At 42.6% G+C, this 24,162-nt stretch overlaps 1 protein-coding gene and 2 long non-coding RNA genes across 6 annotated transcripts; all 3 read right to left on the bottom strand.

Moving 5' to 3' along the window:
- Positions 1–2,382: 2,382 nt before the first annotated feature.
- LOC115251309 (uncharacterized) lies at positions 2,383–2,885 on the bottom strand. Its single transcript, XR_003889878.1, has 2 exons — positions 2,775–2,885; positions 2,383–2,682 (listed from the first exon to the last, which is right to left on the bottom strand). It is a non-coding gene; the product is annotated as an uncharacterized lncRNA (long non-coding RNA).
- Positions 2,886–12,728: 9,843 nt separating this feature from the next.
- slc35b3 (solute carrier family 35 member B3) lies at positions 12,729–21,436 on the bottom strand. Of its 4 annotated transcripts, none has more exons than XM_011607852.2 (11): positions 21,188–21,436; positions 20,559–20,596; positions 20,287–20,426; positions 20,016–20,137; positions 19,656–19,810; positions 16,847–16,954; positions 16,645–16,742; positions 16,441–16,533; positions 16,030–16,141; positions 15,814–15,883; positions 12,729–15,016 (listed from the first exon to the last, which is right to left on the bottom strand). In XM_011607852.2, exons 3-11 carry the CDS (start codon positions 20,419–20,421, stop codon positions 14,866–14,868), a joined length of 1,044 nt encoding a protein of 347 aa, XP_011606154.1. In that variant the 5' UTR covers positions 20,422–20,426; positions 20,559–20,596; positions 21,188–21,436; the 3' UTR covers positions 12,729–14,865. The 4 variants fall into 4 exon arrangements, with proteins under 4 accessions (XP_011606154.1, XP_011606157.1, XP_011606156.1 ...); XM_011607855.2 differs by having other exon boundaries at positions 20,559–20,590; XM_011607854.2 differs by lacking the exon at positions 21,188–21,436 and adding an exon at positions 20,686–21,176.
- A 1,724-nt stretch (positions 21,437–23,160) lies between these two features.
- On the bottom strand, positions 23,161–23,931 carry LOC115251343 (uncharacterized). Its single transcript, XR_003889899.1, has 3 exons — positions 23,857–23,931; positions 23,624–23,733; positions 23,161–23,230 (listed from the first exon to the last, which is right to left on the bottom strand). It is a non-coding gene; the product is annotated as an uncharacterized lncRNA (long non-coding RNA).
- Between the last annotated feature and the right edge of the window lie 231 nt (positions 23,932–24,162).

Here is a 24,162-nt window from a genome sequence, read left to right as displayed (position 1 = left end):
CTATCATGGCATCTTAGTCAAGTCAAGAATGCTGATATTGTCTGGGTCCTCTGTTATGAGCACAAACCTGCTCACAGATGAGCACAGACCTGCTAACACACCAAGCCTACAGATGAGAGTAGGTGGGATGATGTCATGTATAATAATAAAAGCTTAATATCTGGGTCATAATTTATTTAGACATTTCGTTAGATCCCAGATTAGCATGAGTCAGGCATATTTTTGTAATTGTGCATGATTGCTGTGAGATGAAGAGAATAAAGCTTTACACATTGCTATGAGCTAAAAGGAAAAGACTAAAGGAAATACATGGCATGTACTGCATGTAGTTTTATCTGCTGCTGACTCTTTATAGTGAAGGGGTGCTGTGCAGTCTTGCATGAATGAACAGCATTCTCCCAGAGCTAACTGCTAATCAAGGATCTCCCTTAGTGCCAGTCTAATTGTCCACATCCAGCTGATCAGGCGTATGATGCCATTTTACAAGCACTTAGTAAGTTCATTGACTTGACAAATGATCCAGTGGACTCTACTAACCAGGGTATGATTGGGAGGACATTTAATAACATGTGTGAGCTGGGTCTCATCCATGTCTTCTGTGGCACTGATTGGAGTTAATTTGCTGAAAAGCAAATAATTAATTGATGTAAGGTGAATAGAGCAGTGATTTGGAATATTTTGAAACTGGACAGCTGTATAAAGCAGCTACAGGCCAGGGACGATATTGTTGCTCACCATCGTGCTGTTTATTGTAGCACCTCATCTAGTTTCACTGTATCTGTAATCTTTTCAAGTATCCATCCACCATTAAATGCATGGCCCAGAAGCAGCAGCCAGGCGACACTCACTTCATAAAAATGGTCAATAGGATACAGCAGTATGCATACAAAATAACCTGAAAATGGCCTTGGTGTAGGATCCTTGTTAACCTTCTCCCTGCCAGTGCCATCAGCTTTATGGCTGTGTAACCACCCGTAACAAAGGCGCTGGTCTGTTCTTGATGTGGGCCTGCTGGGATCACACCCACACGCCAACACTGTCGCCTCATCAGTTCCGAAGGACGACCTTTCCTTTATATGCTGAAACTCTATTGTGATCTCAGTACAGTAAAATGGCAAATCCAACTAAATCAGCATGAATCATTTGGGAAGTGCACCATCATTCCTTATTCTCTTTCTCAAACATCTCTTTTCTCTCACTTCCATTCATCCAAACAGAAAGTCTTATTATGGCTTCAGTCAGTCTCCAGGCGAGCCCGTCACCTCTGTGTTACCTCTGGGTTTGCCCTGACTCCAGACCCTTGCTCTTTTCCAGGCCGCATTATTACATTTGAACTTCAATCCTGTTTATGGCCTATCTGCTCCCCTCGCTGGCCAGCGGCTATGAAACTATTCATCCGGTAAACGTCTTGTCACCCAGCCTGTCATAAAAGCGTCCGTTAGGATCTGCGTGCTGCAGACGTGTGTTTGCGCATGCGAACGTAGATGAAATGTGTGTCTGTGGCTGAGATGCTGGAATGATGTCGCTGAAACCAAAGTTCTGAATGCATATTTGTCAGTTCCTCCAGAATCTTATGATGCCACAAAATAAGCAGCTACAACATCTTATGAACAGGTTCCATTTGTCACCCGCTCCATTAAAAATACAAAATAGTCAAAGGTTTTGTTTGCGGTTGTAAAGATGCTCTGTGATATGATGCCAAGGTCTCACATTTGTCAATAACAAAGACACCTATGGAACAGGAGGTCACAAGACAGTTTCACTCAAAATTCTTCCTGTTAAGCTGGAAAACCTCTCTTAGTAAATCCTGAGCCCTTTGAAAAGTTGTGAAAGGGGTTAATCCCAAATAACATAATGGTTAATCCATTTTATTCAATAAGGCGACTCTCAGGTCACCTTACAAATCAGTAACAAAAACACAATCACAAGCAAACAATTGTTTTAAGAAATGAAATAGGTAAAATTACAAAAATGTGTCGGAATTTATTGGAGAAGAGAGAACGCCACTTTGGGAAAGTTAGTTGGCTAATATTTAGTGCATCTACGAGCTGCCATTGCTAATACTTTATTGTGTTGTTGCACCTAAATAATGCCAATGTTGCATTAAACATGCTTGCATGGCAATATTTGGACAGGTTTTTTTATGGGTATGTGCCTTTAGAATCTGCTTTAAAAATGATCCCATCACCAATTATCAAGCTCTTCTGAAAAAAAACCCTACCTGGCTGTTGTCAAGTTGAATGCTGACATGAGACAACATTAATCGGGATTAAAGGAAGAAGATGTGGTGAAGAAGACTTGGATGTCATCAGAGAAGAAAAGTTAGGACACAGGAAATTAACATGTGGAAACAGAATGCAAAGACAAAGCCACAGACAGAGCTTGAACTTAAGCTGCCAATTTATGGCTCAACACATTTCCCCCCTTCCCGTCTCCCAATTTACACCCTGGTGGAACCTCCTGGATCAGCAGAAACAGAAGGTTGGGGAATGAAAGGATGAAAGGTATGCCCATCAACGACCTCTTCGCTGCTGTTTTTGTTGTTGCTTGTTGTTGTTTCCTCCTCATCTTTTAGATAGTGTCTCACACCAATTAGTCTGGAGGATGCTCCTTAACGGTTCGCTGCAGCGATGTTTCAGGCGAGGTTCTTTGGTGCGTCACAGTGAAGGTGCGCGGGGGATACTGTAAGGCAGGGAAGATGAGGGATAATATGAGATAAGCTGACAGGCATGAGGAGGCATTAGGCAAATGCCATCATTAAAAAGTGCAGTTACCTGTGCCGGGCTTCATGTGGCGTCAGATGAGAGGGGAAGAGTGAGAGGTAGAAAGAGGGAAAACACATCGAGGCTTTAAGCCTCCAGCCTTGCTGCTACTTTCCCCATTTTGATCTTCTCTTCTTCTGTTTTAATATCTGCCACCAATTGACTTTCAGGCTTGAGACCAAAGGAGAGTTGCTGCAGTGTCACTCTTTGATGATGAGGATGATGTGTGTGTGTGTGTGTGTGTGTGTGTGCGCGTGCTCTGCGTGTGCTGGGGTGAAATGACCCAAAATGAAAGAAATGCTATGAGTGTTTCATAGAAATAATTACATCAAAGGCTCTAATTACATCTTACATGCTGATGATTTTTGAAACATATTTTGTGATGCTGATAAAGAAATTAAACCTTCTTGTCTGTGACTGCAGATGAGCCTAATTTTAATTACTGGACTGGCGCCCCTCAAAACAAGTGTACACGTGTTGGTATCTGCCTGTTCAGCTTTTATGTTAGCTGTCAAACAACTTTAGTAACTTTGGAGATCACCTGTGTGAGGAGCTCCATTCATTGTTGAGAAAGTATGTTTCTGCTGGAAAACTATATGGAATAATTACAGTGGGACCATCCTCCTCTGGTGCTGTGAGGTGGCCAAGGACAAACGTGAATATGGAGCCATTGCATTGCAGTCCCACTGGTAGACACACACACACACACACACACACACACACACACACACACACACACACACACACACACACACACACACACACACACACACACACACAGAGTTCATATTCAATCTGTGCTTTTGACATTTCCTACTAGTCCTCTAAAGCAATTGTGTTGACAATACACAACCATTTATATGTCCAGAATGGGTTAATAATGAAGGGTTTCTATTTGTTAAATGCAATTAAAAAAATGCACAGCAATGCATTGTAGCCGATGGCCAGTTGAGCATAGATTGAGTGAAGCCGAACCTTGAATTAGTCTCCATTCAGCCCCCATTTGACCTGTTCTTTCTCCCTAGGATCCATTATACACAGATGACGACAAAATCCAACAACTCGGCTTTTGTGATTGCATTGCGAGAGCTTTGCTTCATTGTCGCATATATATATATATATATATATACACACATACATATACATATACATGTAGCATGGGTGGAACAAGTTGCCAATGAGCCTCTGTGTCTGCATTAATGCAGCAGTGTCATATTCAAAGGTCTACACCTACATATGAAAACACTTTTCTCATTCGAAAGGCAAATTGGATTCTGGCGTTGAGCAATAGGAAGTGTTCCTCACATGATTGCAACTGACTGACAAAATGGTTGTTGCCAGGTGCAACGGACCAGTGAGAGAATAATAAAATAAATAAAACCCATGGCTTGTGATTGTTTCAAATCCACAAGCCTATCTCATCAGCTCGGCAGACAAATGGGACACAGTTGAGCCCTGGCTTTCTCAGTGGTGTTTGACCACGCTGTAAATTGAAGCCATTCAAAGTGCCAACATGGAGAAGCTTTGTAATAGAGCATTGATTAGCCAAGCGGGTCTGAATCTGCACACAGTCACGCAAATGACTAAATTCAGGACGACATAAGTGAACCCATTTCCATTTTCCTCTTGAGCCACGATAGGTTGCGTGAGAACCCATTTTCTCTCACTATCCTATTCCTGACATTTCCTGACCAAAAAGATGCTGCTCACCTTTAATCCTGTAGTTTTTGACCGACCAGTAATAAATGAGCGACTTCCAAAACCCACCTTCCTTCCCACCTTTGTTTGTTTTCATCCCTTCCACAAATGAAGACATCTTTGTCCTCTTTTCATGACCTTGTGTGTCCCGCCATTGTTGCCAAAGACATATCCATAATTAGAAATAGGTGAGTGAGCAGTCCTGGAGCCGTTGTCCCCTCACACTCACTTTTGTCCTACATAACCATAGTTTTCCCCTCGGTGCTACTAAACTCTGTGTTGTGTTGACCTTATTGGATCCAGCCAGGTTGAAGCTTGTGCTGCCTGATGTGGGCGTCTGCCCTTGATGCGTTACTGTGACGAAGCCGCTGATGCCACTGTTCCCACGAACGGGCAATGGTGCAACACAAGACTGAGGAATACTTGGAAGAAGCCCAATTCAACCACCAATATCTACAGGACAGCGGTTAAGACGTGAAGGATGGTATTACAGTTTGTCTCAGTCTGCGAATGGGGGCAGATGGTTTTCTCATCCTAAAAATATATGAGTTGAGTATTTTCTCATAAAATGGCCGTCGGTGCTACAGGGGAGACACATGTCCCTGCTCTGGGCTGATACTGGATAACTTTGTCTCTCTCTTTCTTCAGCTGTGTCTCAGCTTCATCTGTGGGACTAATGTGTCCTTGTCCAGTTCCCTGTCCTGGGCGTCAGGGATTCTAGGGCAACTCGATGAAAACCGTCTCCTGGTGTTCCTCTGTAACACTGCGATGTGACTGAACTGTGTCTCAGCATCCCCAAACTGAGATTGACACACAGGAAGTTGCGACGGTGCCTCTTTTCACCTCACATCGGAAGAGCTTTGTTTTGCTTCCTGTCTGGAATCACTCGTGTGTGTCCGCAGGCTACACACCTCACTATATGGCACAAGTATCACTGAGCCAGAGCACAGAGGGAACCCAACATGCACAGCAGCTCCTGAGCTCCTGTTTCTGCTCCTTCATGTTTTATTCAAAAGTGAAATGTAGGAGTGGAAAAAAGAGTGTGGGAGTGACACAGAGGTGGACTCATCCTCTTTCCTTCCGACCTTGGCTGCAGCCAACATGAACTCTCTAAATTTGTGGTGGAGCAGTATGAACAAATGACTGGAAAGACTCCACTCAACCACCAAAGCTTGGATTCTTCTTCTTCTTCTTTTTTAATAAAGATTATTTCAGGGGAAAAACATTGGAAAAACAGGTGAAATTTAAATGAATGATTTTTTTGAAAAGCTTTTTCACACATGACATATGTTTTGCTATCATCAGCGTTGATGTTTGTCCTTGTGCTGCCTCTCAATCTGTCCTCTATAGCATCCTCACATAAGCACACTTGTAGTCCATTTCTACCTCCAAAAGTCTTTCTTCTCATCTCTCCTCCTCCCTATCCGTCTCTTTTTCCAATCCTTCAGTCCAAGTTTTTACTGCTCAGCACAGCAATTATCACCTCCCCTCACTTTGTGCTGACCTCTGAAATGATTAAGCGAGATCACCTGTTCCGTACTCGTAGTGAGAAGCTTGCTGTGAGACAGTTTTGTGCACACATATGCATATGGTCTTTAGCCAGAGGGCAGGTGAGCCCCCACGGTGTCTGTTGGGCTGGCTGGATTTTTACATATTAATGTAGCAGTAGACAAAAGTCAAATTATCACTCAAGTCAGATGCGGAAAAACACTGATTAAAATATATAAAGATGGTGCATCATGGGAAAGTTTTTCACAAAATAAAATTGTACAAATTGCATTTCCAATATCTGTTATAAACCCCATAACAGATGAAGTATTTATTGTACCCCTCTATTTATAAAATGCGGCACAGACTGAGTGGATGGCCATATCAGCTCCTTGATTTCATTTCAACATGCGTCTCATTACGTGTTCATTGCTCTACACCACCTCAGGGTGGAAGCTCTACTAATGAGGACACTACATCCACGGAACATCCTCCTCCTTCTGTCCTTTAATTACAGCATTGCGACTATCCCCGAGACACCAAGTTGCAGCAGGAACCTCGTTGGAAGACAAAAAGTCCAAATCTAAGACGACGGTGTGCTGTCGCGCCGTGTGTGGAGGATGTGTGTAGATCTTTGGAGGCAGGAGGCTGTTTGTTCATTACACTGGCCCATTAGGTGACATTAGCTGAAACAAGCTAAAGGCTTGTGGGCAGACTGCAGATTAAGAGTGCAACTAGCTTGGATGTTGTGTTGACACAGCCTCCTCCCTCAATATTTAGTGTCCATCCATCATCCATCCATCCATCCATCCATCCATCCATCCATCCATCCATCCATCCATCCATCCATCCATCCATCTCCATCCATCCATCCATCCATCCATCCATCCATCCATCCATCCATCCATCCATCCATCCATCCATATAAGGCACTGCTATATTCTTAATGATTAGGGTCAATAGGTATTTGTCAACACTCAATACCTGAGACTTTTTATAGAGTTCAGAAGTAGATGCCTGTACGTTGAAGCGCACGCTGTCCTTTCGGCCATTGATGCTCCTGTCACTGGCCTAGGTGAAATGCATTGTGGGATATCAGCCGTCCCAAGGCCACACAGTTTGCCTTCCAAGAATTGGAACAGTACTTGGGTGGAAACTGTTTTGTCTTGTTTTTCTTGTCCAGCAGTTTTAGAAGTCAGCAGGAGCGCAAGAACCGCAAAGACGTGCACACCATGAGAAATGCATTATGGGACAAAAATCCACTGCACAGGGCATGACACTTCACTTAGCAGTTGGTAGTATAGTAAAATAGGAATTTTAATATTAAGAAAAATGTCATCCTAATTAAAGTGACCAATAACAAAATCTGAAGTATCCATTTAAGCTATTTATTTTTTAACAGCAGGATTACATTTAGTTGAAGTTCTGTTCTCTGGAACATCAGCAGTGTTTTGTAGATTGAGAAACTTCATCCACTTCTTCCTGTTGGGGAGTGAATCATGAGTGAATATGAATGGAGCGAGTGAACCATCCCATTAAGTGCCACCCTTGAAAGGATGAGCTACAGATAAGCCTCCGAAACAGCCACAAACGATGAATTTGTCTGGTTGACCAATGCATGAAGAAAATGAAAGTGTCTAATTGGTCATTTCTTTGCAGACTTGCACTCAGGGCTATAACGTGCAGATTCATAACAAGTGTTCAAAGACTGACCCAGGGTCATGACTGCTGGCTTCTATTCCCCATCAGTCCTAGCAGGATGTGGAGCCATTCATTAGTAGAAAGGGTGAAGTACTCAAACAAAAGCTGTTTCTCTTTCTTCCTCACGGGGGTTTTCACATGGCTGAGTTAGGCTTAAGTTCAGTCAAGTCCAGTCCACCATGTTCTGTTAGGATTCCCTCTGTTTTTCATAATTTGGACTGTGGGCACGAAGCAGCCAGACTTATTAGAGCCTTTTTTTTATCCTTGTATCCCTGACTTCTCGTTCCTCTCGCAGCATTCTGCCGCCATTCACCTTCCTTCCTCTCGTTGCAGTGCTACCACGGACTTCCTTAACCAACACAGAATAGAAATCCATTTAGATCATTTTTCTCTAACTAGACCCTCCTGCTGCTCTTCCTGACAGAAGAGTGTTAATAGATCACATTAAGTCATTTCTCAGAGCAGATACATGCTTACAGTTTGTGTGTGTGTGTGTGTGAGAGAGAGAGAGAGAGAAAGGGGGAAAGAGCCCTTGTTGGACCTTGTTGGTGCCACTTAGAGCTCCTTAGAAACAGAGATGACAGTCTATAAGGATGAGGGTTAGAGGTTGTACTGTAGCGTAAAACATGCACGCACCCCCCCCCCCCCCCCACACACACAGTACATACAAATACACACACATGTGCAAACACACACACAGACACATATACACACACACACCCGAGAAAAAGCATTGCTGATCATACTTTCAGCAGTTTAATTAGGCTGTATTAATTAAAGGCTTTTCTCCCTCCTTCCTTTTCCTTTCTCTCCTTCCTCTGTCCCATCCCTCTCTCTTTTTTGTAATAGATCTGCAGCGTGACCCCCAGTTAATTGAAACCCAGGAGACTCTTCTTGCATAAAATCAGATTTATCTATCCATAAAGGGATTTTGTTAAAAATAGTCCAAATCCAGCGGCGCACAAATAAAAGCCTGCAGCTACTGAAGCGAGCTGCTGGCTCCAACCTCTTCGCCCTCTCTCAATGGCCGCAGTCAAACAAGTGCTGCCTACTGCTAACTAGCTGGGCTCCCATTAATTAATTGCAGGAAAACACAGACATTATGTCTGTGGGGCACATTTTTTCTCCCCCCCAAAAAGAAAGGAGCGAGTGTGTGTGTGTGTATGTGTGTGTGTGTGTGCGTGTGAGAGATTGAGTGTGTGTGTGTGTGTGTGTGTGTGTGTGAACTGTCTCGGATGCCCCCCAGACTATCATAAGTGGAGAGTAATGATGAGCCATAGTGATAATGAAAAAGCATGCATCAGATAAAAGACTTCTTCTCCGAGACAGGTGGAGGGGGGGAGAGGGGGTGGGGGCAAGGGGGGGGGGGGTAGAGTAACTGGGACTCTTTCCCACCGAGCACTGTGAGCAATTGACGTGTCACACTTACACCGAATGCGTTTGTAGGCAAATATTTAAAACTTTCAGCCCATATGATTCTTTTTTAAGTGCGCTGCCCCTGACAAGGGAGTGATGGTTCAACCCGCAGGGTGAAATTCAACCAACATGACACGGTGAAATGTGGAGCAGCTTCGCCACCTTGAAGATCGTATATTTCTTGATGCTTGTTGCCACTATATTGGTGGTGTGGGACCGATAGTGGCTCCTGTCCAAATACACCTGGATTTACTGTTCCACCGTCCCCCCCGTAGTTAAAGAGGTGTTGTTTGGATCAGTGCTGCCACGCCCCTCTTTAGTTGTATTGGAAAGACGAGAGGGGTCAGTAAATATGTACCTAATTAAAGCAGCCTGGGAGTTCCACTGAAGGGGGGAAGGGGGTTATTATTGATGCAAAACCCTCAGGACACAAACCACATATGGACCTCTCTGCACACACACACGCACACACACATGAACACAGATAGATACATATATATGTATGCACCTTGCTCTGATGCAACCCCTAACAATGAAACAAAGGCTCACTAAAAACTATCATACTTCTACTTTTTTTCGCGAGGACACATTTATGCATTTCTTTGCATCCTCGTGTTTAGCTGGGATGTGATACATGATGAGGCAGTGTTGTCCCCCTAAACAGTGCTCCCAGCCCCCCCAATCTTTCTACAGAAAATTAATAGGCAGCTGCCACTGATGCGTTAAATTGCTTTGCGCTGGGCACAGAAGACAACTGGATTATTCCGTCTCTGTATTCTCCATTTTGGTCCAAGTGCCGTCTGCTTTGCTCTCATCCTCAAATGATGCTGTGGTTTTCAAAAGAGGCTGCAAGTGAAAGTTTCAAACAGTAAATTCATCACGAAGCTCATTTTCTCATTGTGTGGAGTCTAAAATGAGTGGTTATTGTTACACGCAGTCCACAGCATGTGGACTGAAAACAAAGCATCGTGCTTTGATCCCAAGTTTACGGAGCTCGTCCCTCATGGGTTTTTGCGTCCTGTCACTACTCAATGTCAAGCTGGTGCTCTTCCAAAGGGTCTTTGAGCATTAGCTTCTCATTCAGAGTGCTGAGGCTGCATGAAGGTTCCCTAAAGAGCAGAATCGTCCACGATGCCGCAGCACAGATGTTGCGTTCGTGCACACGCAGCAGGAATGTTCTGGCTTTGAGTCGCAGCTGGTGAAGATTCCATATTCTCATTGTGTGGATGTGCGTTTTCTCTGGACTCTCTGGCCTCCTCACGTGGATTAAACGATACATCGGTCTCGAAATGCACGAGATGAGCCGTGTGTGCACGTGATACACTGCTGATGATGTCACGGTGGATTCATGGATTCGTTCAGGTCCAGAAACATTGTTTGTTTATGAAGGACAGGATGATTGTCGGCGTCTTGTGGTGAAGAGTGGGTGTCTTTTCTTCTCCTGTGTCGTGAGTGGGGCTTTCCTTTTTTCCCACTCCTACAGCTCAATGGGAATGCCCCCCCCATTTGCTGCTGCCACACATATACACACACGCATATGTTACAGGGCCCGATGGCAGCATATTCCACACTGTTAGCACTCAGGTGTGTAGCTGTGTGTGTGTACAGTCATGTGTGTGTGCACTTGAGGTGCCAGTAGATCAGTCTGTGGGGGACTGGATTGGACTGGGAGAAACTGGAAAGTGGGTCATTAGCAGGAGAGGTACCAGGACAGTTTCAGAACCACCAAACCACTCAGAACACCTGCTGAGGACAACACACTCACTCTGACCTTCATCTGCACGTGTTGATTACAAGTGTAACCGAACATATCGATCAAAAGTTGCTTATATATGACCTTTGACCCTTAATTCAGCATGTCCTCATCTGCATCTTTGCTTGGCTGAGCGAGCCTTTATGTTCTGAAGATTTACTGCATGAATCTCCTGTCGAACTAAGCAATGATTAATAAGCAGCAACTCCTCTAAAGGACTCTCTTCTCTGCCTTTTCTCATGCGTCATCCAAGTACCAATTCAAAGTTCACACCTGCCAAGTCATCTCCAAGAGTCCCAAAGTGTACTTGCTCCACCTATTTCATGTATACGTCAGACTTATTTCAGCAGGTTCTCCATTCTGTTCTTTCTTTCCCCTTTTAGTCAAACCTGCTGAACATCGTGGGAAATGGAGACCTGCAAGTCTAAACTACTGCTGTTTCATCTCCACTCATGTGCAGGTTTTTAAAATACCAACAAAATAAAAGCTGTACAGACCAAAAGGTTAATATAGATGACACACTGCTACTGGGGAGAGAGCTGAGTGATAGTCAAGTTAGATGTGCTTTAATGTGGCGTTAAGTAGATTTTCATCCTTCACACAGCACAGACCAGGCAGCACCCACGGGAATCTGCGCTCCTGGTACACAGTTAACATTCTGCATTTGTCCGGTACTCTGTAATTTATTGGAACTCATCTGTCTAGGCTTTGATTTATATATTGATTTGAAAAATAAATAAAAGTGATAGGAACCAGCATTGGGGTGTAATGATGGACTGTGTCGACATGCAGGAGTCGGGATATGAAACATTGGGAGGAAATTAGATATTATGCCCTCCAGACAACTGCAGCCAGCAGCACATTCATTATTGGCTGGATATTTATTATTAAGAATTTCTCTTCATGAGTGACTTCTGTGGAATATTTTGGGACCTGCTCCTGCTGCCAAAATGGCGTGCATCTGTCTGTAGAGCAGCTATTGTGCGGGTTTTTCCGGCATTCAGCGTGTGCATAAATGTTGAGTGCATGGAGATTTGTCTCTGTCAACAATGACAACGTCGGCCATTAAGAGTATCTGCAGTTCTTGTGTAACAGGCAGCAGCTGCTTGGCAAAAGCCTTCCGCCACCGCTCTGCAGCAGTTTTAATCACAGCACAGTGAATTTTAAACTGCAGCACAGAAAAGGGCCGCTGTCCAAGCCTCCAGATTTTTTATCTCATCTTTTCTTCATCCCCTCCCACCTCTCCACTCTAATCCACTTCAATTACGCTTCCTCCCATTTCTTCTGATCACTTTACAGCTCAGCAGCACCTGTGCTAATTGTGCTGGCGATGATGGCTGATATGTTTTGCATTCTTAAAAGAGTTTGAGAGAGGGGACAACAGATAAACATCCAGCCGCAGGGCTTTTGGAAAGCGGGGCTCAGCCAAGCAGATGGCCATCATATTATATGAGGAAAGCTCCTTGCTGAGGCTGTGGGTGGGGTGTAATGAGTCTTATAGGTAGGAGGTGGGGAGGGGCCGATGTGAAGAGGAGCCACGGCATAAAAAGAACGTGAACAAAAAGAAAAGGGTAGGCAGCTCTTTCAGACTGATGTTTGAGCTAAAGAATGTGCAGTAAGAGTTTAACAGAGAAGCCTTCACAAGACTGAAAACAAAGGAGCAGATCAGGAGCAGATTATTCCAGATTTCTGGATTTGAATAGGCTGCAGCATATATTTGCAATCTTTAAATATGTCCAGAACCTACTGAAAACACAAAACAGTAACCTCCAACCTATAGATGGTGGCATTGCAGCCTCTCTGTTGCCCCTGGTAACATGCCTCAGTAAAGATATCAAGCTCCTCCTCCTTTATTTTAACTCTTAACCTAAAAAACACATAATTTCTAGTTGAATTTAATTTCATGCCTATAAAGATTACAACTGACAGTCAATTAGCAATTAATCTTAAGAGCAATAAAGGCATATTTACAAATAATTTGTTTCAAATGAAAGTACCTGAGAAATATTAAAGGAATGCAACATTCTTTGACTTGAGAAGCTCTAAAACTCTAGAAACTCACACTGAACAGCGTAAATATAAACAAGAAAAAAAAAAAGGCCCCACTGATTTCTAACAGAGGTCAGTCTGAGTTGCTAGGCTCATTCTCCTGGTGCTACAAGACAAATGATGTAGTTTGTATGAGGTCAACTGGGCTTTCCCATCCCGTAATAACCTTTCAGGAAGCTGGAAGAGAGCAGTTGTTTCCAACAGTAGTGTACACAGTGCATCAGAGGGTATAATGGCAAAGTAATGATACAACACTGCAATCTGACCCTGTGCACTTTAATGGGCTGTTTCGCTCTTCATTAATCAAATAAAAAGCAAAGTCCAGCCAGGTGCTGTTTGTCATCGAAAATAGCTCTTGAGGAAAGATGTTTTTCACTTTAAAGTAGAATCTAGGGCCACCCAACCAGATACCCAGACATTTGACTGCTTTGCTTTCTTGCTGCCAGCGTGTGGTGCTTTGCTCTTTTGGAAGGAAATCTTCCGCTTGTCTCTGTGTACGTTATACTGCCAAAGCTTCCCTGCAGCAGTGCGGATCTTTGTCAGTTTGTCATCAAAGCAGAGCTGCCAAAGTTTGTGAAATACCAAATTACTAATTGGCCCAGCATTTGCGTTCCCACCTGGAAGTGAGACTGGAATTTCAAGGCCTGTTAGCATCAGGAGCAAACCCGAACACCTCCTGCTCAGCTGGCAGCTCAGTCTTTTCCCACCACAGCACCGACACACACCCACACACCCACAGGTTGAGTTATGGTGAAACTTGGAATGATAGAGAATATACTAGAGCTCTTGAAATTCTATATATGAAATTCAACAGATTGTTGGACTTTGGCAAAGATTTATGCATTCAATAAATGAAAAAGAAAAGACTCATCATGTGAGCTGACGCTCACTCCGTGATGCATTTAACATGAGCGAGTAACATTCAGCATCACTAAGGGAACGTCCGTATGTAAAAGATAAAACTCTCTGCACGATGTTCCTGAATGCAGTGGAGCCAGTTGGGAGTTTCATCATGTTCTCAATAGGAGGAACCTGAACAGTGGCAATCAATTTAATGACAAACCCCACAGACTGGGATCCAAATGAAAGGATGGCCCAGGCACAGTTGGTTTTCCTGGTGCTGTGCTCTTTTGTTAGGACTTGTAATTAAAATTGCCTTAAGCCAACTGGATGAATAAACGCAGACAAGTTGGCAAAATGTCAACTCGTTTCTCAGCACAAGGGAAAGGAAAAAGCACCCACACACGGACACAAAACACAGAATTTAAACAGAAACATGACAGTTTAATGTGAAAAAGTGGTACCAATCAGCCTTTTACCCAATTATGTTGGCAAACTATGGCAGTTTTGTTGTGTCAATGGTTACAGGAGCAAATCTCTCCACATTCCCCAAAGTGGTCCCACATGTTCACAGAATCTGCATAATTCACCAGATAGAACGCAGTCATTATAAATTAGGAGTCAAATATGGAAAAAGCCACTTTTTGTAAGACGATGATGACGTAATAGAAGGTTCTGAGCCCTCCTCCTGGCACATACAAATGTCTTTGCCATCAAGATGTGTCTTCTTAACTTTTAGGGTGAGCAAAAACACTCATTTTTTCTATCTAGCAGATTAACATATGTGTTTGTCGTCCTCCGACATTTCTTTTTTGGAAACTTCCAGTGCAAATCTGCTATTTGGTTAGCTGCGCTGCTGCTTCCCTTTAGTCTTTCCAGGCCTTGCTCTTCTCCATGATGGACTTCCTTTGATGAGGCTCTGAAGGATTTCTTTCACCGTCATTGACCCACTTATAAAAACTATTAAAATTCACTGTTCGAATGGTTTTTGTTCCAGTTCTACACCAGCGGTGGACTGTTTCATTATCAGATTTTTGAACCCATCCTTGGTTCATCGGTAGTGAGGAGGAGTAAGAGTCTATTTCATAGGAGACGTAGCCAACTTAATCTCTGAATGCGCTCCCCGCAACACTTCCTTTATCGCCCTGTAGGCACCTTCTATACATTTTGTGAGAGAAACTGGACTTTCTTTCTGGTAAGTAGCCAGCTTCTGAGGTCCTTTACAGAGGGAAGCTTCATATGCTCTCTGTTTTTACTGTAAACATTCAGGAAGATGCCAAAGAGCACCAAAAGGCCTCCCCAGATATATCTGCAGATAAAAACACAAGGTAAGACAAGAAAGATGCATATTAGTGACTGAAACACAAAGGCAACGGGCACAAACATACATTTGGTTTGAGACGGAGAAACTGTAGGTGGGGGGAGAGGAGAGAGGAAGGGAGGAAAGGAGAGGAAGGGAGGGGGGAGGAGAGGAGAGGAGGTGGGGCAGCCTCAGCATGACTAGAAAGGTAGGTAGAGGATAGAGGACAGAGGAAAGATAAAGGGTTGGATGATCCTGTTGTAACAATGAGCTTGACAGAATAATAACTTCAGGGATGAGGAGGTTGGGGGGGTTCTGGGGGAACCAACAGTGCCTCTCGTCCTCTGCCAGGTCAAGAAGGTGGATGGAGATGGATCTTTTCTTTTCTGTATGGTTAACTTGGTGCTTGGTTACAAACTACCTGAAAGTTTTAGTAATGGTCAGATCATATAAAAATCTATATCCAGCAAACTAGTCCAACAGTGAGACCTTTTTCATGTGCTCGAGGGAGAAGGAAATTGGCCAAGGAGTTAAAAAATACCAAAGCAACATTTTTTTAGATGTTGAGTGGACTGTGTGCGTGTCAAAGGTCATGACAGAGGAAAGAGTTGGAGAGAGCAGAAATAACACAGCAGAAAATGAGAAGCATGGTGAGGAAGGATGAGGAAACAGACGAGGTCTGAATAGGACTTGAAAACCAGTGGGCAGAGAGGCCAAATCAAGTTCTATTAGTACCAGCAGAGGTCCACGTAGGCTAGATTAAACAAGGGATAAGCTGACCCAAGTCAAAAGGTGGCGGCACTTACTGAAAAGTGAAAGGTTTTGCAAAGAACATGAAGGAAAGTACGATGGTCATTGCCTTTCTGCCGGTGGTCACTGCAAAGCAGCACAAGAAATAAGTCAAGAGTTCAGACAAAAGACTCGACGCTGTTTTGATGACGTTATTCTGGGTGGACGTCGCATTTTGTGATTTTACTTTGGTACATGATGTGGATTTAAGACTCCTTGGTGACATTTCTCACCTGTCACTGCAACCAGGGCACCGAACAGCTTGATCAACGCCAGCACAAAGGAAATGCCAAAATAACCCGTAAGAGAGAAGAAGAAGGCATAACCGTATGTCTTCACAGGATGCTGAGGGGAACAGGGGAAGGACACCAGATGTTAATAGGCATTTACAAACTGTTTACATCAAAACTAAAAATACAGAATTGGTTCTTTTGAGAAATCTACAAAGACTTTAGATCATTAATTCGATTCTCTAGCATAATCCGACAATATAGTCTAACATATTATAGTATTTATAGTAATTCTGTAGAAAAACTTCTATTATAATTTTTAGACAGATTATTAGAGACAGCTGAAAAATACAAAATAATATCTGGATGTGTAGGAAACACATCTTCTATATGATGTTTGTAGCATGTTCTCACCTCTGAGCAGAATGCTACTGCTGGTCCCAACCCCCCCACACACAGAAGACCTGTCAGTATGTAGACAAAACCGATGGAGTACGAGTACAACACCTGAGCAGGAAATGACATCAGACACATCCAAATAAGCCTTCATTGTGAGATTTTAAGCAGACTAATCACACTCAATTAGCACCAGAGGTTTTAGCTAACTGAACTACGCACCATTTCAGAGTTGGAACCGTTATGAAGTTTCATGGCTTTTTCCTGTACGTTTCCAATGGCAGCATCAGCACACAGAGCCAGAGAGATGAGGAGGACACCTGAAGGCCACACACACGCAGAGGATCAACTCAAGTCACAATGTTCACAACACAATGTTCCACTTGCCAAATCCTCATGAGTCATCTGTTGCTGAAGGAAATACCTGTCACATTGAAGTTGGGGGCAACTTTGCTGTCGGCCAGTGTGAACCAGACGAGTCCCAGACTCATAGAGAGAGCAGCAGACACATCGGCCAGATTGTAACGTTTACCTGCAACACAAACACTTGTTGACTGCTGAATGTGCCGAATCCTTCTTGACACCCACGTGCAATTCTTAAGTGTTAACACCAAATCTGCTAAATAGTCGCACTTCCCCAAACTCCACAAGTAATAGGTGGGTGGGCACATTTCAGATGCACGACAACATGTCCTCCAATCAATGGTAGGTACAGGTCATTTGTTTCAAGCGTTATAGCCTTTCAGAGGAACATTTATCACACTAGTTTTACTTCTGCGTCCACGTTTAGCTTAGCAAGTTATCATCACATTTAACTAGTGGGGGTCACATTTATACATGACTAGCTGGAATAATTTAGCATCCACCAAGTGCTGTTTTCGGTCGAAAGACCTTCTGTCATCAGCAGTGGGAATTTAGCCCAGTTGCTACTTTTGTAAACAGCTATGACAGCTGTGAATTCATGCATATATGCATACATAGAAGCACTAGATATGCTTGGTTTTAAACCATGCCTATAGGTGCTAATGATCTCCGCACATAAATTACCTTTGAGATCGTTTTTAGCTGGAAAACATTTAGCATTTGACACAGGTGTACACAACTTTCATAGAGATAAAAACACCTTTTATTTAAAAGAAAATAATATGGTGTTTTTGATGTGAAAGATCTTTTCAGCGCTTAAAAAAGTACATACAGTAACTAAATTAAATGTGTGTGTGGAAAAAGGGAAAACACAACAACAGGATGAAGGCTTCTAAAAGCAGGCTGAAGGATAATGCCTGGAGGTTGACATGGGGACGAAGCATCAGGTCGGCCATGGTAGCCTTTGATCCCCAACTTGCCTTTGAAAGGCCTCACATCAGATGCAAACTCACTCTCTCCCTCCCTTCATCCCGCTTTCTTTCCTCTTTGCATTCGAAGTGATTTCTGTTTCCCATTCAGCCCCTTAAGGGCCTGTGGTCCTTATATCTCCTCATCCCCAAAAAAGATGGGAGTGGGGCCAAAAGAAAAAGCCTGATACAACCTTTCTGACGTTAACGACAGAACTACGAGGACGAAGGAGTGAGGATGAAAGGATGGATACAAGTCAAGACTGGGGAGGAACTGAGAAGTTTACAAACTGGGGTCTGACAATCAAAAGCAGGCAGATGAAACAGAGGTAGAGGATTGTTGAAAAGTGATCTTTACTTCAAAAGCAAGGTTCTAGGGAGTGACTGCTCAGATGTAGTTATACTTTATAAATATCAGTTAAGAACTGTTACATGAAGTTATTGGGGTTTTTTTTTTCAGCAGCCATTGCCAGTTGCTGCTTTGCTAGGACTGGGAGGACAGGAGTGCAGTTTGGACATTAATGTTTTTGTTCATTTCAATGAAGACGTCATTTAGTTTCAGCCTTTTATTGTATATAGAGTGTTAATGCCTCATGTGTGTGTGTGTGTGTGTGTGTCCATGCACAGCAGAAGGGCAGCAACAGAGTTATCGGTCCATTTGTGCAACAACAATCCTCTCAAGCTCAGTGAAAACAACCCAGAGAGCTTCTAATAAAAATTAAAAATATGAATGACGCTGCAAAGGAACTGCTCATTCAAATCATAAATGAATCACACGCACTGGCAGGCCAGCTGATTCATGTCTGAACAGTTCATCTCTGGGGGGGTTAATGTTAATCAACATTTAAAGGAATTTGCTCCGAGTGTTAGACTTGGTCAGTAAGAACACGACGACTGAAACCTTGATTAGTTCTCATTTGACTCAAAACATCATTTGTGTTAATGTGGAGGGGGGAAAAAACAAAACAAATTTTGCAAGTTAATACCCCCCCAAGTGTGTGTCAGACAGATGGATGGACATCCATAAAATATGCTGCCTCTGGCCACAGCTTCCACAAAACGGGGCCATAAAAATGTTGATGTTTTGGTTTACTTTTAAAGCCCTTTTTACTTCTCTGAAACATCGATTGTCCCATTCAAGATCAGATCGGCGTCTTTTTGAATTTTGCATCATCACGGAGGACCAATCAATTTCATCAATGAGTGCATTACATGCACTCGACGTCCTAGTTATGATCATTTATGATTCATTCTGCACCAGATTACTCATATCCCTGCTGACATGATAAATATCATATGCATCCAGGTTTCAGGAAGTGCAGCAATTCTGAAATCTGCCTGAATTACACCGCTGTGGCTTCTTGTGGGGTTGGCACTTTTAAATGTTAATCACAATGCAACTTATGCTAATTAGAGTTATTTAAAGCGGTGACAACGTTCATGCTAAAAAGCACCATTGTGCAGCCTATTCATGGCTGAATTAAAAAGGTTTTGATGATGTTTTTCCATCAAAACAATGAATTATGTTTAACTTTTTGGTTATAGGACATGTCCTGAAGCTGGATTTGCAGCTGCCATGCTTGGTTTGCACACGCCTGTGCAGATAGTCACAGCAGTCTGAAAAAGGGTGCAAGCATAAGAGGTTTCTGGGTAGCAAAACTGGGTTTCTCAAAAGGTGAATCCTAATTTCTGAAATTTGCATTCCATCCAAACCCAGACACTCATGTCCATGGTTACGCACTGGTCAACAAGTGATACAACCACAGAGGCAAATTAAAGCTAAATCTGCAAAACACACAGCTACAGAACAGTACGCATCGATAAAGTCATACCAAACAGTGAAGCAACAGGCCAACTGCATCTAAAACTTGTGCAAATGTATACTTAGTGGAATCCACTAACCTTGTATAAATATTCCTCCAATCATGACCGGAATAAGTTTACAGCACTTGAAGATGACTTGTGTGGGGTAGTTTAAGTAGCCCAGAGATGTATTGGACAGGCCCATAGTGCCCACTGTTAGAAATGCAATTATCATATAGGTCTTCCCTGGTATCCTGGGACACAAAGAAATATAAAAAGAAATGATTTGCAAAGTTAAATCCTTCGTACTACAATGTATTCAATGTTTTCGCTAACTTCATAACAACAAAGCCAAATATATATATGCATGTGGTTACTTTACTATTGTGGCTGTAATTATTTTGATAAAAATATGAGAAAGTGAAGGAAAAATGATGTTATCAGAAAAGTTGCATGTACCTTCTGCGTTTGTCCTGAGTGAGCTGAAGTTCCACGAGTCCAAACAGAGAGTAGAAACCAAACTGGATCAGAGTGAGGTACCAGCCAAAAGGCTTGAATCCATCCACAGAAAATATCAACTCCTGTGGAAAATAGGTCAGAAATCAGGTAGCGCTAACATGGACCGGGGGGGGGGGGGGGGGGGGGGGGGGGGGGTCACCATCCATCATGCATAGAAACAGGCCCATAGAGAACATCACAGTTTCTTCTATTGCAACTTTCTTCCGCTTACTTGAAGGTAACCGTAGACAAGGTAAAAGATGAAGACTCCAACCACACAGATGAAGAACTGTGTGGGGGCACCAAAGCTGCTCAGGTTGATCCCCAGGACCCTCAGCTCCTCCACGGACTTTATGTGAGGCGACATTACCTCTGTGGATGATGGGATGGAGATTGAAATGTGTTTTCTTGAATTGTTGTAGCCCGCCAAGCCATATTTGGTGCTCATCGTATCAGCGGCTTCTGAGAGCTGCAGCAGAATGAAGAGATTTAAAAAGTACTCACAAAAACTTCTCTTGCTCGAGTTTCAAGGTAGCCTGCAGCTTGACACAGAAGAATTAGATTGTTTTAACGGTTAAGCGATGCAGCCGGATGTGACATAATATGCAATAATGACCTTTAATTAACTTACCTTACAGGAATAAACAAACAAAGGCACTACGAACAAAGTGCATTAGCACCGTTGACACTATCGCTTGATGGGCAAACTAAATGGCCGGTTTCATATTTACACTGTACTTATTTGTGATAGTAAAACGACTATAGTAAATCAAAAGTCTCCAAGTGCTTACATAAGTGCAATACACGTGAGCCTTGGTTTATACAATACTACAACCAAAACCATTGACATCTTCCTAGGTATAAACACGTAAATTTTGGACCTTTCAGCAGTCAATACTAATAACGTTATATTTGGTTATGGAAAACATAATGGACTGAAGGAATGGCTAGGTTAGCTGCCGGGTGCTAACGTTGAACTGCGACTTTACACACCATTACACGATAATAATAGAGGAAATAGTACCGACTATCGTCATTTAAAACACACACGCTCAAAAAATCCCAAAACATTGATGCCAAGCCTGAATTTACGCCTGACGTTAATAAGAATGCTACGGTAGCAAGCTCATTACCGTAAGCTACACTTCCGGGTTTCTTTAGCGTATCCTCCTTTTTTAGAGGCAAATCCAAGAAAAAACGTTTCTCTTGTACACGGGGTTTTCATCTTTTCTTCATTTCGAACGCGTATGTGTTTTCCTTCACAGTGACATGCACCCAAAACACTGTGACAAGTGTAATCTCTCATCGAAAGCTCCCCGTGTAGCTGCAGCGGTAAAAAGTGGCCAGCAACTTCCGCTTTCCTGTGACCTCTGAACTCCTCTACCATTGGTCCATGTAGCGACGCGCACCAGAGGGGAAATGATCCAAATGTTTTCTGAGTATCTCATTAATTAGTTATTTAGTAAGCTCTTTCTTTCTTTCTTTCTTTCTTTCTTTCTTTCTTTCTTTCTTTCTTTCTTTCTTTCTTTCTTGCTTGCAATATATATGTGGAAATAAAATGAGCTTGAAGATAACTATTGTAAAAGAATATTGTCCTCAGATGCTGTGCTATATAGTGCTTTATTGCTCTTAAAATTTTTTGTAAAATTGCTATTATTGACAGTGAAAACTGAGCTAGACAGTTACAACACAAGAAATGGAAGCAGGATTTTGTCAAGAACCTCACACTTTATATTTTTAGTCTTGATTCCAGGCTGTATTAGCTTGAAATGTATTTAACCTGCATGTTCAGGGAAACACCTGGTAATTGCTGGTGTAGGCTCGAGCACCAGTTTTCTTTTTTTTTTGAGCATAGGCACTTGATAGCAGTATTAGCAGTATGGGCTGAATTAGCAAGTATTTTCATTATTAAAAATGAAAGTCACCAAAAACACATGTTCACTTTTCACCGAGGTCATGAACCTCAATGTACAGGTTTTGGCACCAAGAGTGTATTTCTAAACTTCTAAAAGCTACAAATAACTAAAATAATTTAGCCTTGAAAAATATATAAAATAAGCTGTAATATGATAAAGCTTTTAAACTGAATTAACATTACAAACCTGAAAACTAATAAACCTTTTAAAACACCATACTTTCTTTTTGCATCTTTTATATCACTTCCTTAATGTCTCCCAGCCCCCCTGCTTCTTTCCTTTTTTTCTTCCTTTCTTTGTCATTCGTTCTCCACTTTGCACTCGTGTCCATATATACTTTTCGCCTCTCTAAATCCATATTGCATTATTCCCTACTCTTCTCTCTACTTCCTGGCTTTGTCTCTGAGCTATCTCATATTCCTGTCCCTCTTCCCCTGGCGTGAAAATTCAAACCCTTCATCCCCCCCATTCCTGCCCTCCCTCCTTTTAGCCTCCACTTTCTTCCCTGCTGTCCAATCTCCAATCCTGCTTTCTGCCTTGCTTCTCTTCCTTCCTCTCTCTGGCCTCTTTCCCCAGCTAGAGGTTAATACACTTCAGGATGGCATTATTTCCTTCCTGGCCCTCTGACAATATAAAAATTCCAAATGGACAGCTCAATCCCTCTTCCATCTCAGATTTGATTGTAATGGTATTGCCTCCTGTCCCTGGGAGGCCCCCACTGCCTCGCCAACCTGGTCTTTATGACACTAAATGGCCTGGCTACAATTTCTCCATCTATTCAAAAAAATCTGTTAATAACTCATTTGGAATGAGACATCTGCACTCCGGTGGCCCTTTACAGCCAGGTCTGTCACCCCTCTACTTACAGAGGGGTCATGACATAAAAGAGATGCAGGGCTGAGCAGTAAATATAAGGGGTTAATTAATCTCTTTGTATTTACAGTCCATTTTCTCCATCCTGCTGCACTACAATTGACAGTCCCAAAGAGACAAAAACACCATATTTCCAGTGTGGCATGAAGAAAGCGCTCAGTCAGGTGCAGCAGCCACTTTGCCCTCTCTCTCTTCCAACTTTACAAGTGCTTTCATTCATCACGTGTGATGGATTTATGTAATAAAATCCATTTCCTTCCACCCCATCCTATTAAATAATAAAATAATTATTTATTGATTATTTCAAAAGATACATATGCAAGAGTAATGACTTTGTAACACACCACTGGATCGGCAATAAATAAAGCCGACCAGGCAGACAAGGGGCTAGGGAGAAGAAGAGAGAAGGAGCATTAAAGGTGAATGAAATGACTTTTGGACTAGTGAAATCTGGATAACAATATGGCCTCTTGCACCAGAGATCAGAAAGAACATTATTCAGGCTTCGGGAGGCTCTTGGGAGCACGTCCTGTGAATGCTTTTGATATATAGATCACAGAAATTAAAATAGACAATCTTGTTGTGCTCTTTACTGGCAACGCCAAGTGTTTGCTAAGCTGAGAGATACTTGTTACCCTATTAACCCACAGTACTTTAATGATATTGATAACTTTCAAAGTCAGACTCAAAGCAACACTTCTGGAAGAATGCGAGAAATGGAAGATTATGAGTGTGAAACTTATAAAAGCTGTACAGCTGTGAGACCTTTGCATTAGTTACCTTTGTACCAGCCCTGGTCTTATCCTTGGATGAAGAGCTCTTTCTCTCTCTCTCTCCCTCTTTTCCTTTTGTCTGTTCCTTTTCAGAGCTAGTCTCAAGCCTCCTGCATGCTAGAGAAAACAGATGCTATCTGAGCTATATTACTTCTCAAAGCACTCATATCCTTTCCCCATGTTATTTTCTTTGATCTGTTATGCTTGTTGACCCCCCAGCCTCTATCCTCTGTCACTGACCAGACCAGAGACACACCAGCCAGGCTGCTTCATGGTGGCTGCAAATGTTAAGAAGTCGGGTCATCTGTAATCAGGGGGAAGAGGGTAACTGGTGGATGTGATCGCTTAGATTCTAGATTTAATAGGCCTCATGCATCAAAGCAAAGCACCATATCAGGGCTAAAGATCAATGAAAAACAAGGAACCAAGGCCTCGTGAATTACAACAATAATGATAATAACAACATTCCCCCTTCTTTTGTTTTACATACAGTGTTTCAATTTTAGGCTACTGATTGTTCAAAACGGTATGAGAGAGATAAAACCA

This window comes from Takifugu rubripes, chromosome 10, assembly GCF_901000725.2.
Source record: "Takifugu rubripes chromosome 10, fTakRub1.2, whole genome shotgun sequence".
NCBI classification, from domain to species: domain Eukaryota; kingdom Metazoa; phylum Chordata; class Actinopteri; order Tetraodontiformes; family Tetraodontidae; genus Takifugu; species Takifugu rubripes.
Note: the sequence above shows the minus strand (reverse complement) of the source record. Positions and strands in the feature narration are given on the sequence as shown.